This window comes from Callospermophilus lateralis, chromosome 14 (assembly GCF_048772815.1).
Source record: "Callospermophilus lateralis isolate mCalLat2 chromosome 14, mCalLat2.hap1, whole genome shotgun sequence".
In the NCBI taxonomy this organism is placed as follows: Eukaryota; Metazoa; Chordata; class Mammalia; order Rodentia; family Sciuridae; genus Callospermophilus; species Callospermophilus lateralis.
In genome coordinates this window covers 90,691,623-90,707,782 of record NC_135318.1, presented here as the reverse complement: position 1 = coordinate 90,707,782, position 16,160 = coordinate 90,691,623, and the positions used below count along the sequence as shown (strand labels likewise).

At 42.2% G+C, this 16,160-nt stretch overlaps 1 protein-coding gene across 1 annotated transcript in view; it reads left to right on the top strand.

Moving 5' to 3' along the window:
* Acoxl (acyl-CoA oxidase like) overlaps positions 1-16,160 on the top strand; it is a 286,003-nt gene that overhangs the window by 176,570 nt on the left and 93,273 nt on the right. Inside the window, 2 exon segments of the mRNA XM_076833499.2 lie at positions 5,588-5,697; positions 15,316-15,427. Of these exon segments, the coding sequence (XP_076689614.1) occupies positions 5,588-5,697; positions 15,316-15,427 (222 nt within the window).

Here is a 16,160-nt window from a genome sequence, read left to right as displayed (position 1 = left end):
TATATTCCAAGCATAAAGTGGTACCCTGTATCATAATCACTCCCATAGCATGCTTAGCACATAGTAGGGGCACAATTAAGGCTGTTTGTGGCACTAGATTACTAGTTCTTTCCTCCATCGAATGCAGCTTTAGCTTCTGCTAGACACCAGGGCTCAAGCCCCTGGACCCCATGAATTAGCCAGGTCAAGTTCTAAGCAGGGGAGCCAATGCTGCACCCCCGTGCTGAGGGAGCGAGCCCGGTTGTGGCAGGAGGACTGCTGAATGCCATCCAGGTATGTGGATGGGGAACGGAGGGGAGGAGAGACCCAAGGAAGGAACAGGGAGCTGGCAGAATATCTGTCTCTATGTCTGCTGCTGCCAGCCTCCCCTCCAGACCTAGAGACATGAAACCACGACCACTTTGTGCTGTGTACAGATTCTGCAGGTCAAAAGTTATAACTAACAAGGGTCAACGAACTCCACCCTCACGCACAACCACAATGCACCAATAAAATATGGGTGGGGGAGAGCTTCGTGGGTGCTAGCCATGGGCTCCTTGCAACCACTCAAGTCTGCCCTGTAGCAGGAAAGCAGCCATCACCCAGTGAAATGAGCAGGCCCGGTGGTGTGGTGTTCCCTAAAACTTCGTTCATGACAGGAAAAAAAATAAAAAGAAACTCTAACAAGAAACAGCAGAGGAGGCCCATCTAGTAGCCTCCCGACCTCCATGTCAGCCTCTGTGCCTTTCAAGGTCAGTCCTGAAGGCAGGTCCTCCCCTCGCTGCCCCTGCTCAGGTGCAGAGCTGCCCCTCTGTGCCTGCTGCACTTTGGCTTTACCTGTTACCATGGCACGAACATGTGGAGCTCTCTATTCCTGCCTATCTGCCCAGCCGCTGGCTGTCCCTGCCTTCTCTTCATACCCCAGTGCCCAGTGCTGAGCCTGGCATACAGTAGGTGCAGTTTAGGTGTAGGATTATTAAGAGCATGGACTCTGGGTTTAAGTCCCAGCCCTTCCACTTCTTGGCTGTGTGGTTCCTGCCTAACCTCTAGCCCTGAGCTGTCTCTTATGGGCCACAGGGTGACTCTGTTAGCTCCCCAAAGTTGTCACAGGGTTTAATTAGTTATTCCATCTAAAGAGTTGGAACATGGCTCAGCCTTAGTATATGCTCAGAGTGCCTATACACAGTAGGTGCTTCATAAATGTAGCAAAACAAAGGAAGGAAACCCCAAAAGAAAACACTTTTATTGTCCAATTGGGAAGAAACATTGAAAAGATTAAGTTAAATTGGGTCCAGATTTAACTAAAAATAACAACAAAAAACTAACCACTCTTAAATTCAATTGAACCATGTATAAATTTTTCTGGGCCTAAACATTTTTTTCCTTTGTTTAAAAATGAAATCTATGTTTAAGGCCCAGCGATTACTCAGAGCATCATACATGCTGGTTTATAAGTTAAAGTAGTCTTTCTTCTCTTCTCCTGGGCTCTTTTCTCTCCCCTCCTCCCCTTCCCCCTTCCTCTTCCTCACCCCCTCTCTTGTCCCTTCTTGCTAGGGAATTTTTAAATATTCTCATCTATGGACTGTTACCTTGGGATACCCAGCATCTAAGAGAAGTTAACGCTAAATTGGGTGCTGTATCATGCCTCCTGGGTCTTTTTTGAACTTTGCATCCTTGGGTGGCCCCTGGCCTGCCTTGCATTGTTCCAGATACAGCAAATAAAAATATAGAAACCCTAAGACATTCGTATTTCAGGTAAACAACAAATAATTTGTTAGTGTATGTCCTGTGCAATACTTGGCTGCCCAAATATTACTAGGGTGTCCTGTGTTTACTGTGGCAATCTCACTGGAGCCCCCAGGACAGGGCCGGCCTCATGCTGTGGCTCAGGCCATGCTCAGTTGACTGTCTGTCCTCACTATTTGAAATGCTCAATCATTTTTTAACAAAAGGCTCCCCATTTTAATTTTGTATGGGATCCCTAATTATGTAGCTGGCCCTGCTTCAGCCTTGGAAGCAAACTCTCCTTGTTGAACTTTTTTTGGGGGATACTGGGGATTGAACTCAGGGGCACTTGACCGCTGAGCCACATCCCCAGCCCTGCTTTGTGTTTTATTTAGAGACAGGGTCTCACAGCTGCTTAGTGCCTGGCTTTTGATGAGGCTGCCTTTGAACTTGTGCTCTTCCTGTCTTAGTCTCCCTAGCTGCTGGGATTACAGGTGTGCACCACCGTGCCCAGCCCTTGTTGGACTTCTTAATCCAAGTCTCACTGTACCTGGCATAAATCAGGGGGATACTTAGTGTGTAGAAATGCTGGTTGCCTCCTAGATGTCTTGAAAAGCGATTTGACTTAAAACCACTTTTATTGGTGTTAACATAGTCCGTGCTGCATGATGCATGTGACGTTGATTATGAACATGGGCTTCTGATGTCATCGTTCTGCACAGTTGCCACACTCATCGCTTCCAAATGTCAGCTACAGATGAACTTGATTTCTCCTGCAGATGGGGCCTTCCTTACAAGAGAAGGTGGTGGCTGTTCTCGTTGCTCAGGTGGCCTCTAGTTCTCTTAAGAAAGGGCTCCATCAGGCTGAGGTTGTGGCTCAGAGGTAGAGCACTCACCTACCATGCGTAAGCCATTGGGTTCGATCCTCAGCACCACATAAAAATAAATAAAGAGAATGTGTCCACCTATAACTAAAAATAAATAAATAAATAAAACTTAAAAGAAAAGAAAGGGCTTCTGAGCAGGTATACCAGAAAATGAAGAATTCAGGACCAGAAACAGCTGCAGAGGCATCCCCTGACCCGCACGCCCCCACGAGAGAAAGCGCATCCCAGATCGTCTCAAGGAAATCCGCCATGCCCTAGACCCCAGACTTAGCTGAGGATGTCAGCACTGCAAAAAAAGTAACGTTTCATTTTAAAAAAGGACTAACTCTGAGGTTCATTTTAACTCACGAAATCTTGACTACAACTAAACGATCCCATGAAGAAAAATGTTAGTGGGTTTCCTGGTTTTGACAATCACTTTTGTTATATAGGAGATCACTTTTGGTGGAATCTAGGTGGTGGTGGCTGGAGAGAATATCTCTGTAATATTTTAATTTTGCAACTTCTGGTAAGTCTGATTATTTAAAATAGAAAGTTAACATACACACACATATGTGTTTGTATGTATGTATGTGTGTGTGTGTGTGTGTGTGTGTGTATACACATATACATATATACATACATGTGTGTGTGTGTATAACCAGTATGTTATAATGCTATATTCAGTAACACATCTAAAAGATAAAAACAAATGCCTCTTTATTGCAAGCTCTGTCTAGATGCTCCCTGATCTATCTTTGCCTCCTCCGGGTAGTTTGTCAAAGTCCTGGGTCTAGAGACGGCAACCCACAAACCTCATGGTAACTGATGGTCTCAGTCACTTACCTTTCATGATGGGGCCTCCACAGCAGGAAAAACACCTCCTCTTATGGCTTGTCTCATGACCTAAAAAAGAAGCAAACACCCCCAGTGGGTTATCTTGTCATGTAGGCCAGGACCCAGCTCCTCTCACATTTAGCACCTGAACTTGATTGTTATGTCATTCTAATTTTAATACTAGTCGGAGTGAGCTAATTTTCCCAGTTTAAAAGTTGCTTAAATCAGAAAGATGGAAATGACCACGAGGGAGATTTTAGGGAAGGGAATGTACTAGATGAAATTCTGAAAACAGGAAGCAGACTCCTCAGCTCCCAACTCTGTGGTGCCTGTCTGGGGATACAAGGAGGGACACTTGACCCTCCCAGTGCTTAGCTTCTGGGTGGCAGGTAGACCACACACCAGCACAGAAGTGGTGCTGGGTCCTCAGGTAGCAGCAATTGCTACCAAGAAAAATGGAATGAGAGAAAACTATGGAGGATGGAAATCAGAGAAAGCCATTGCTCAATGCTTGGAATGAGGTTGCTTTTATGGAGGTTTTTTTAATAGAGAGAGAAGGGTTACACCTAATAGATTAGCAGGAACAAAGAAGTGGACGTGTCAATCCTGGTGAGAAACTAGTGAAGCTGAACTTGACTGCCATATCACATTAATTTCAGCCCTAGTTAAAGTTCCTTTTCTTACTTTTTCTTACTTCGTTCCTTTTCTTACTTTCCCCACTGTTGGCAGTGTTTGATTTTCACACTTATTTTGTATAGCAAAAACCATAAAAATGTTCCTATTCTTTGATGCGTAATTCAGTGACTCGCAACCCCACGGGATCTAATGCATTACCAGAGATACCTAGTAACACTCCCTTTACTATCCTGAAATGAAATCATGGATCATAAAATCCATCTAGAGACATAATTTTCAGAATTCGAGGCAATACTTCAAAGAAATCAAAGAGACATAATTTATCATAAAGTAAAAAGAAAAATCACGGTAAGACATTCCCGTGCCTGCCTCCATACACAGGATTACCAAGGCAACCTCAAATGCAGACCGAAGTCCAGGCCTAAGGACCCTTGGCAGCAGGAACGTTGCAGGTTTCCATGGAAACAGGAAAGGAGAGAATAGCCAGAAACACCTGTATCTTCATGGGGAGGGGAGTTAATCCTTCCATGGCCCTGGGACTGGAGAGCCTGACAGCCTCTGTGTCACTGTGTCAGGCCCTGGGCTCTCGCTAGCCTGCTGTTTATCTGGATATATTGATGTCAAGGTTATTGACAGTGTAAAATTGGAAAGAACCTAAGTGTCTTACTGAATGGAAATGTTTAATTAGCATGATTTATTCAAACAAAGAACACTATATAGCTATTAAACAGCTAAGTAGAATCCTATATAGCAATGCAAACCCAAAATACCACATGATATACTATTAAATGATAGCATATATAAAATTTTATTTAATTTCTGTAAGACCATTTATTCAGTGAATAAGGGAAATTCTAAAAATAATAACCAAAAGAGAATGAACTAGCACTCTATTGATTACTTAATAAATCACCCCAAACTTAGTACTTTGAGACAACAGTTTGTTAGCGCACAGTTCTGTACACCAGCAGTTTGGGCTGGGCTCGCTCTTGGGGAGGCTGGTTGCGGGCAGCTGGGTCAAGGTAGCTTCACTTGCGTCAGTCTGTCAGTGAGTGAGCCACAGACATCTTTGAACAAAAACCATGCAGTATTTTAGGCCTGAATTATATCTTTAAAGCTGCTGACGGGGCGGGGGTGGTAGAGATGGCTTAATTTGGACATTTTAATACTATTCTCTAAAGGCCTAATGAACCCGAGAATGTCAAAGGCAAAGAAGAGAACAGACTGGCCATCTGATCTGCAGAAGGCAGGCAGCTTTCATCCGACATGTCTGTGAAAGTATTCAGTTCCAGGACCAGTGTTGAGGCTGAGGCAGGCGGGAGGCCGAGCTAGTTAGAAGTCAGCCGTGGGGGGAATCGAAGTGGTGGGTAAACACGAGGCATTTGCCATGGGCACTGGGGGTCCCTGGAAGGCAGGGGTCTTGCTCTTGATTCCTTCCAAGGAGTTGCTCATAGGGAGTCTGCCTTATCCAGCGGCAGTACTTACAGGCGCTCTGGCCCCTCTACCTTTCTGAGCATGGCTGATGAGGACTGAACTCTGCACAGGTGGTGGCCCGGGAACTGCTGGCTCAGTACACCAAACAGCACCAAGACCAACCACTCTCTGGCCTACTCTGGAGCTGGGTGGCGTCTGTGAGTGACAAGCTGAGGACCAGGTATGTATATCGCTCAGGATGTCCTTGTCACCTGCCTTCAATATCTTATTATCCAACCTAAGTTTACAAAACCTTGACATGCCCAACTTACTCTGGTTTGAATTTTTTTACCATCTAATGTACACAAAAATGTGAATATGTAAATTGAATGCTTCTGCAACCACTGACCAACATAAGAATTCAGAGAATGCTGATTTTCTTTCTTCTCATGTACCTTCTTTCTTATACACCCACTGCTCCTAAAGCATCATAGGTTTTAACCCTCAAGCCACATTAAGTAGGATTTTATTTCCATTTCATCAATGAGGAAACTGAGGCACGGAGATTAAGTATTTGCTCATGGTTGCATGGCTAATGAATGGCAGAGCTGGAATTTGATGCCACACGCAGGATACATGGTTTCAGGATGCTTTTATCATTTTTTTTTTTGTCTTAGCATTGTCTGTAAGCTCTGAAGATAAGGCATATATATGCTATATCAGGGACTTCCTTTTTTCACTCAATATTTTGTTTCTATGGTTTACCCAAGTTGTTATATGTGGCCAAGAAGTGTCATAACATTCCATAATAGGCCATCATATGTATATACAGAAATTGGCTAATCCATTCTAATCTCCAGTATTTGCGGACCTTTAGATGTATGCAGCATTTTGATATTTTGCACAAAGTTGTTACAAAAAAATCTTGCTCATGTTTTCTGGGGAACCCAGAAGAGTTTGTACAGGGCTTTCGAACGTAGCTGACATGATCTAGAGTCAAAAATGCATTTCAATCATCACAACACCCAGAGCCCTCCACCCCAGACAACTGAAGCAAACTTTCCAGGAAACAGTGCCGACCTGTCCTGCTACTCATGATACTGTCTGGTGTTTTTAAATTTTATTTTTTAGAACACTGGATATCAATCTTTTAAATGGATTTCATGGCCCATCAGTGATTTGCAATCTGTTGTTTGAAAAACACTCCTCTAGGGTAGATATCACCCAGAAGTGGGCTTGCTATTGTGGAATATGTCAGTCTTCAACTTTACTAGACAGTGACAAGGTATTTTTCAAAGTGGTTCTACAAGTCTCCCCTCCTACCAGAAGCACACATTCTGTAGAGCCACAGACGATCCTCCCCAGCACTTGATCTTAACAGACTTCCTAAGCTTTCTCAATGCAACATAAAAAATGATCTCTTATCAGGATTTTAAATTGCATTTTCTTTATTACTTCTAATACATACCTAGTTTCCCCCTCTTCATTTTCCTTATGTTTTTCTTCTTTGGTGAAATGCCTCTTCATGTTTTTGCCCATTTTTTTTTTTCTATTTTGTGTGTATATGTCTCATCTTAATGATTCTGAGAGGTTCTTTTTTTCTATGTCATTATAGATGCTATAACTATCTTTTCCCAGTTAGTGGCTTTTCTTATACTTTTTTTGTGGTATCTTTGGATGAATGCAAATTCCTGAATTATAACAATTTAAGTTAAGATTATAAATTTTTAAATTATAATTCACCCTTTTCTTTGATATTCAACACTTTCTTTATTGTCATGAAATATTAATTTTTTAAGGCTTGATAGTTTCACATTTCATGTTTAATTCCTGAATTCATTGGAAAATTTTGTATATGCTTTGAGAAAGGGATATAATTCCATTTTTTTTTCTCAATTTTCAGAGTTGTTTGTTGTTCCAGTACCATTTAATAAACTAACCAGCCTATCCTAGTTATTGGAAATATAAACTTGCTAAAATTTTCCTTGAAATGTATCCAATCAATGGATTTTCAGAAAATTTAACATATAAATAATTTTCTTACTTTGGCATTTGTTAAATTTCCATACATGTGGGAGTCCATTTGGAGGTTATTTTGTTCCTAGAGAGTTTGTATATTTTTGACCCAACAAACAGGTTATAATTACCCTGGCTTTATGATAAAATATTACTCCATTATTATATCTGAAATACAATTTAGAATTATGTATTTCCCTATAGGTATATATACACACACACACACACACACACACACACACATAAATTACGTATTTAGAATTTTGTATTTCCCTTTAGGTATTGATATCAGTTTGTCAAATTCCTCCAAAAGAAAACAATAGTCTTCTATACTAAAGGCAGTGTTGTAAGACTGAATGTATATTATTATGATTGGATGTAAGGTGTCCCCCAGAAGCTCATGTGTGAGACAAAGCAAAGTTTAGAGGAGAAATTGTTGTGTTATGGGAGCCTTAACCCAATCAGTGAATGAATGCCTGACAGGATGAATTAAGTGGTACCTGAATGTAGTAGGGTGTGGCTGGAGGAGGGAATATATTGGGGTGTGCCTTTGGGTATATATATTTTGTACCTGGCAAGTGGAATATCTCTCTCTCTGTGTTTCTGTCTCTGTCTCTGTCTCTCTCTCTCTCTGTCTCTCTCTCTCTCCCCCCCTTTTCTAATTTTCATGTGAGCTGCTTCCCTCCACCACACCCTTCTGCCATGAGGTTCAGCCTCACCTCGAGCCCTGAGGAATTGAGACAGCTGCCTATGGATTCAGACCCCTGAAACTGTGAGCCCCTAAATGAACTTTTCCTCCTCTACAATTGTTCTGGTTGGGTCTGTTAGTCATAGCAGCAAAAAAGCCGACTAAAACATGTATGAAGTACCCAGAGGATTCAAATTAACAAAGACAGAAAATTGATTATAGGGGCTAAGAGAGATGACAGCCATTATTTAATGGATCCAGGTTTCAGTTTAGAGTGATTAAGTCCTAGAAAGGAATGGTGGTGGCCGCTGAAGGATCCACCAAAATGATTAACATGACAAATGCTTCCACATGTCTATTTTACCACAGTTTTGAAAACTTGCTAAAATTTTCCTTGAAATGTATTCAATCTGTGGATTTGCAGAAAATTTAACTGAAAATACTTTTATTATTTATTTTGTAAATAAAACAGATATTTTTTCTCAAAGATTTTAAGAATCTTCTAGGGTTGTACAATTTTACCCATTCGTAGTATACCCTCTGAAAGATTTTTTTTAATATTTATCTTTTTAAAAAATTTTTTCTTTCAGTTGTAGATGGACACAATACCTTTATTTTGTTTATTTTTATGTGGTGCCGGGATCAAACCTAGTGCCTCATGCATGCACGGCAAGTACTCTACCCCTGAGCTACAACCCCAGTCCCCTTTTGATAGATTTATCATTGTTTTGTTGTTGTTAAGAGAATTTTTTAAACTCTATTTTTGCTGTTGCAGTTGACTTTTCTTTCTCTTCTTCTCTCTCTCTCTCTCTCTTCTTTTTTTGGTACCCTGGATTGAACCCAGGGGCGTTTAGCCACTGAGCCACATCCCCAGCCCTTTTTATTTGTTTAGTTTTTATTTTGAGATAGGGCCTTTCCAAGTTGCTAAGGCTGGCTTTGAATTTGTGATCTACCTGCCTCAGCCTCCAGAGCTACTGGGATTATAGGCAAGTGCCACCATGACTTGCTGCAGCTGGCTTTTCTAAATAAATCTGACTGTAAAAATTTTCTTCTAAATGTATCTGTAGATTCTTTGGTTCCCCCCACACACACACACAGGCAATCATATCATCTGCAAATCATGATTTTCTATTTCTTCCTTTTCAGTTGTTTTTCTTTTATCCTTTTCACATCTTACTGCAAGGCCAGGAACTTTGGTGTAATTGGATTAGAAGTAGACACAGGAGGTGTGTGTTTGTCTAGTTCCCGGTTTAAAAAGATGAGTTTCACTGTTGAAAATGTTGGCTGGAGCTTTTGCCGGACACGCTTGATATCCTAGAGAAGCTCCATTTCTTATTTTTAACATATTTGTGTTATTACTAGATGATAATTTTTTTTTCAAATGAATTTGCATCTATTGAAATGATCCTATATTTCTGTATTCTGTTAATTTGATAAATGACCTGTCAGTCTCCTGGTGCTGAACTACCCTGACATTTTGAGGAGATCTTTGGCTTTCTCAGGCTGGGTTATCATCTTCATGTTCCTGGGACTTGGCTTGTTCAAAAGGGAGTGGTTTTATACTTATTGGCTCATAATTTTCCGTTCTTCAATGTCCCTGGTTTAGATTTGTGTCAAGGTTTTACTAGTCTCCTGGAGCTAGTTTGGGAGTGGTTTCTCATTTTGTGGAAGAATTCAATTATTTGAAAATGATCTGCACTTGGGGGAATATTTTAAACTATCAATTTAATTCATGTCATTATTTTAGAACTGTTTAGGCTTTTCCTCTTGTGTAAGTTTTAGTAATTGTACTTTTCTGGGAATTTATCCACTTGGTACAAGGGGTTTCATACTATTCTGATTATCCTTTGAACTTCTGCTGGATTTGTGGCTACGTCCCCTTTGTCCTCCATAGAATTATCTCCAGCACCTTCTCCTTTCTCTGCTGCTGCTGCTCAGTATCACCAGATGAGTGTTGGTTTATTGTTACTATTATTATTATTTTTCACACCACCAACTGTTCCCTTTGTCGATCCTCTCGGTTGTACCTTGTTGTCTATTTCATCTTTTTATATCTATAAATATGTCATCTCTTTTATTCTACTTTTGGAGAGCTTACTGTGTTTCTTTGGTGTGTTTTTAAAAATATATTATTTTTTATTTGGGAGCAAATAAAAAATGATTACTCTCTCAATCCCAATGTATCAAGCTAATTTCCAGAGGATCTATTCATGAGACAATACCATAATGCAGTCCTGATTAAAAACATGGAAAATACAATAAATGTTTATATGGGACTTTTTGTAACCATGGGGGCGAAGTGAAATTTAGAAATCCGTAGTCCCTTCTCTTCTTTCTATTTAAAAAGTTGCTGCTCAGGTTTCTGTTTATTCCAATCATGGTTTATCTTAAAGCTTGAAAACCCGAGTTCCCACATCCCTGGACTATTTTGCTGAAGTTTCTGTTAGCTTTACGATTCAATTGGTTCTTGCACACTGAAGCAACTCGGTGCATCTTTTTAGATATTTCTAGTCCTGAGTGGGCATTGTATAGCACCGATGGTTTTCTCTCCAACTTATTAGTTTGAAAATTTTCCAGTGTAGGAGGAGTCAAAGGACTCGCACAGTTCTCCAGCAGAGTCGGTTTCTTCCTTTCAGGAAACTTGTTCCCCAACTGGTCACAAATCATCTGCTCTTTCATTTCTTTTCCAGAGAGCAGAGCAGGGCTTGTTTCCATCATTTGGAAAGCACGACGTACTCTCACACATATGCAAATCTATATTCCTAGCAAATTTTCCAGGACAGATTTGAGATGTGCCAAAGGCAGTATTCCAATTGTAAATATTTGGAAAGTTCTAGCCCATTTATTTTTGTCTCAGTTATTAACCTCCAAAACAGTACACATGGCTCCCCCACACATCCGGGTCCTGCTCATTCACTCCCTTTGTGCTTATCTACTTAAATCCCCACACTTTAGTTACCCTGATTTTTACGTGAAGGAAGGAATTGTCATGGACACATTTCCAGCTCTCTCTGCCACTGGCCACTGCCCCACACTTGGACACAGCAGGACCCGGGCTGAAACCCCTCCAAGTGAGCAGCCCTTTGCAGGGCCACCCAGAGGCTACCCCCTCATTGGGGCTGTGAGGGGATTAGTCATTGTCCTAGAAAGACCCCATGAGACCAGGTGCTGCTTGGCACCTGAGAGGGCAGTCCCTGGCTCTGCAGACAGCGCCACTCCACCCCTGCTCATCCCAGGGAATGCGGCCTCCCTCTGTCCCCAGGGAGCCTGCCATTGTCCTCCTCACTGCTCTCACCAGCCCAGGGATCCCAAAGAGGTCGTGAGTGCTGAGCAAAGTCAAGATCCTGTCCTGCACTCCTGGGCCTTTCCATATTATGAATATTTTCAAATATTCAGCAAAGTTGAAAGGCTTTTACAGTGTGTCTTTCGCTGGGTGTTGTGGGGAACCTGTCATGGAGAGGCTACTGTGAGCACACTACTGTTCTTGCCAAACCACCAACACACATGCACAGTCACGTGCCACTCAATGACAGGGATGTGCACTGAGAAACATGGCAGCTGGCAGCCTTGCCGTAGTGTGAACATAGCGGGGCACTGTGTGAACCTTTTGGTAGGTCTGGACCCAGCAGTGGCCTTGGGGCAGCGAGAGGCAGGAGGCCCCTGCTCATGGGACTTGCACACACAGCAGCTGACTTTCCACGGTGCACCCAGACAGCCATGAGAACGCAGGAGAGCAAGTCCGCAAGCCAGGACCAGAGGTTTCCCACCAGGATCCAGGATTGGGTACTGCACATGGTAACATGTGCTTTCAAAGGACCGGCAGGCGGCACATGTGTTTACACCAGTGTCCCCACACACGTGAGGGATGTGCTGCAGCCTTTTGATGGCTGTGATATCACTAGGCCACAGGAATCAGCTCCACTGATGCTAAGGGACCATCAGCTAGGCAGTCTGTCATTGGCTGAAATGTCCTCATGCAGCACATGACCATCTCTCCATGCATCAGTCCCTGGCTCCTGTGTCCATTCTCCTTCTCCTTTTGACGCATTTCAAGGTAAACTGCAGGCATGGCCAGATCTCCAAATAATCCAGCAGGAACATCATTCACTCAAGTTCAACATTTGGCTGTGGTTCTCTTTGTTCTTCTGCAGAAAATTTACATGCAATGAAATGTACATTTGTTCTGCATTCGCTGAGTTTTGATAAATGCACACCTCTCTGTAACCAACACTCCTGTTACGGTCCAGTCTATCACTGATCACTCCGGAAAGTTCTCTCTGTACTCTCAATGACCGCCACCCCACATGAAGACATCACTCTGATATTTTCCCATTGCAGGTGAGATTTTCCTGTCCTAGAAGTTCACATAAGGAGAACATAGAGTCTGACCTCCTTTGCGGTGGCCTCAGGAACCCCACAAGATCCTTTTGGAGATTCTCTGTGGTATCATGTGTCTTTGTCCTTTTGATTGCTGAGGAGCGGTATTTTACTTCATGGATTCTCTGGGATTTGTTTTCCATTCTCTCATGATGAGTTGACACCTGAAATGTTCCCACTGGGTGTTCCAGTACAGTAAGTAGAACAGCCATGGACACCTCTAGTAAGCCTCTGTGAACACTCGTTTTGTCTCTCTTGGGCAAATACGTGTGGAATCACTAGTTATAGCATAGGTATTTGTTTAGCTGTATGAGAAACGGAGACAATTTCTCCTGAAGGGCTTTACCACGGCAGAGGTGTGAGGCTCCAGTCTCTCTACATCCCTAGCGACATTGGACGTCCGTGTCATTAGTCATCCTGGTATATGTATATTGGGACCTCACTGTGGCTTTCATTTGCATTTCCCTCATGACCCATAATATACATTTGCATATAATCTAAATTTTATTTAAATATAGAGTCATTTCACCTCCTTATAAAACACAGTGACGAGGAGGTTGCCTTTAGCTATATTCCTATTTTTCACACTAGACGAATTCCTAGGGCTGCATGTGTGGTTGGGCCTGACACGGGACTCGGAGGGCCGGTAGGCGAGAGCCTGTCGCACAGCAGTTTGTAACCTCAGGTCGGCAGATGCTGGCGTGCAGCGAGCATCCCAAGACACAAAGGCAGTCCTAACAACAGCACTGACAGCCTCCAGGTCTCATAGTAACAGTCCCAGAAAGACTAAAGCCTGCTTTTCAATTAACTAAGAGTTCTTTCTGCCTTCTGAGAAATAGACAAGCAGAAACTGAACCGTCTGAAGCCCAGATTCAAAATAAGCATTCACAAACAGTAATTTGAATTTCCTGATAACTGCACATAGATAACTTCTACTTGCCTTCCCTGTCTAAATGGGTGATTATTAATTCAGGATTTGGCATTCTCCAAAGCACTATATCAAAAGCGTCTCAGAAGTGCTTCTTGAAGTTTTTCTCCTGCCTCTGATTGTCAACAACAGCTACTTGTGTCTTTAATTTTTAATGACTGGGAACCTAAGTTATTTGGGTACTATAATAATAATTACTTCCCCGAATGGGGGAGAAAGGGAGGGCCAGACGTGGCTGTGCTCTGGGGACCCTACGTGAACTAACCCCTTACCTTTCTATAGAAGTTATCTGCAAGGTTCAGGGGGAGGGCCACAAAATTAGCCCAAAGGCAGAGTTGATGGGCAAAAGCCCATGGGGTGACAGTTTTGAGTCTGTTTGTGATTAAACCTTTTAACTCCCTGTGACTCAGTTTCTTAATTCGCTAAATGGGGAGAGTGGAAATTACTACCTGATGAAGATAGTAACATCATTCTTTTTTATTTCTTTTTTTTTTTTTCGGTATCAGGGATTGAACCACGGAGTGCTCAATCACAGCCCCACAGCTCCACAGCCCCACAGCTCCACAGCCCCACAGCCCAGCTCTTCTTTATATTTTATTTTGAGACAGGGTCCTTTGCTAAGTTGCTTAGCTGGCTTTGAACTTGCATTCCTCCTGCCTCAGCCTCCTGAGTTGCTGGTATTACAGGCATGTGCCACCGTGCCCTGCTGACAGTCACACCATGAATCGTTAACTTGCCCTTGCCCAAGCCCTGGAGGGCTCCTCTCCCTCCATACTGGGGCTCCCCAAGACAGGCCCGAGCCTGGTGGTGCCCTGCCTTTGTGCTCTCAGCAGGTTACTCTGTATTTCTGAGCCTCAGTTTCTTGGGATATGTTCTATTCAGCTTTATTTTTTTTTTCTGTTATGAACAAAAGACCTGACAAAGACAATTTTAAAGAGGAAAAATTTATTTGAGGGGTTACGGTTTAGAGGTCTCAGTCTGTAGATGGCCAACTCCATCCTTGGGGCTGGAGGTAAGGTAGGACATCTAGTTGGAAGAGCATGTTAGAGGAACATGACACCAGGAAACAGAGAGAGAGAGAGAGAGAGAGAGAGAGAGAGAGAGAGAGAGAGAGAGAGAGCTCTCCTCGCTACAACAAAATATATACCCCAAAGGCACATCCCAGTGACCCACCTCCTCCCCCACACCCCACCTGCCTACAGTTACCACCCAGTAATCCCTATCAGGGGATTGACTCACTGGGTTAAGGGTCTCGTAACCCAATTATTTCTCTTCTAAACCTTCTTGCATTGTCTCACACAGGAGCTTTTGGGGGCCACCTCATATCCAAACCATAACAAGCTATAAGTTGGATAATAACTCCACATCTGAGAATTTTTAGACTGTCAAAAAATTAGCAGCCAATACTTATCACAGATCCTGATATGTATTTTATAATGTTATGCTTTGTGACCTAGACATATATATTTGATTGTTCATATTCAATTGCAATATTTACTTATCAATGATTGAATATATTATCACCTGATATAAATTATATAGCTGTTAATATAGACTATACCAAGTATTGAACATTACTTATACCATAATCATTAATGGTAAGAATAGAAAACCAAATAACCTCTATACCACAAAACAAAAATGTAGAATAAACTAGAACCAACCATTTATCAGAAAAATACTAAAAAGAAACACATGTATAATCAGTGAGAGAAGGGACAGGGAGAGGATGTGTATTTACACTGCTTTCTCCACGGAGAAGAAAAAAAAATGGAAAATACGATTTCTTTCAAATGAAATTCTTTGGTGAAACCAAAATAATAATGATGGCCATTGTGTTTCTCTTCCAGTTTCCTGGCATTTAATACGGACGCGATTGGTAACCTTGTTTTTCTGTTGAAGGCCGTGAATTTCCGCGAGAGGGTTCTTCAGAGGTGTTTGGTGGCCAGAATTTATTACAAGGTAAAGATCAGTCATGTTGTATTTCTTCCTTTTGACTCGTGTTTGAGGCCCTCCTAGCTGGTGAGCTAGCTGCTAAATTTAGCAGAGGCTGAGTCAGCTTAATTACAGGCTTGGGAAGGGCCAGCACGGGCAGCCCGGGCTCTGGAGCCAGCGCCCCTGTTTAACCCCTGCGTGTCTTTTATGGTCCATCTACCAGTGTCATTCCGCTGCCCTGGGAGGTGACGAGTGGGGTGATTTTTAAAGCCTTATTGAATTGAAAAGTCATTGTTCCACACGAATGACAAATATATTGCTCTCTGGGGGAAAAGGTTTTATTTTTTATTTTTTCTAATTTTTTTATTTTTAATTTTTTTGTAGTGGTAGATGGACAGAATGCCTTAATTTTATTTGTGTTTTTTTTTTATTGGTTGTTCAAAATATTACAAAGCTCTTGACATCTTAATCAGAGACATGAGGTGGGAGGGAAAGGGAGAGAAAAGGGAAATTGCATGGAAATGGAGGGAGACCCTCAATGTTATATAAAAGTACATATAAGAAGTTGTGAGGGGAAGGGGAAAATAAACAAGGAAAAGGTTTATCAGTTAACTTAAAGATTAGCATCTTCTTAGTTTCACGCACCCTTTTTCCTATGAATCTGCAAAGCATCGTCCTTTGTATAAGCACTGGTGGGAATCCAGAGGGAATATCCACCATGTGCAGTACTGGCAGGGTTGGTCTGAGGAAAGGTCACCCC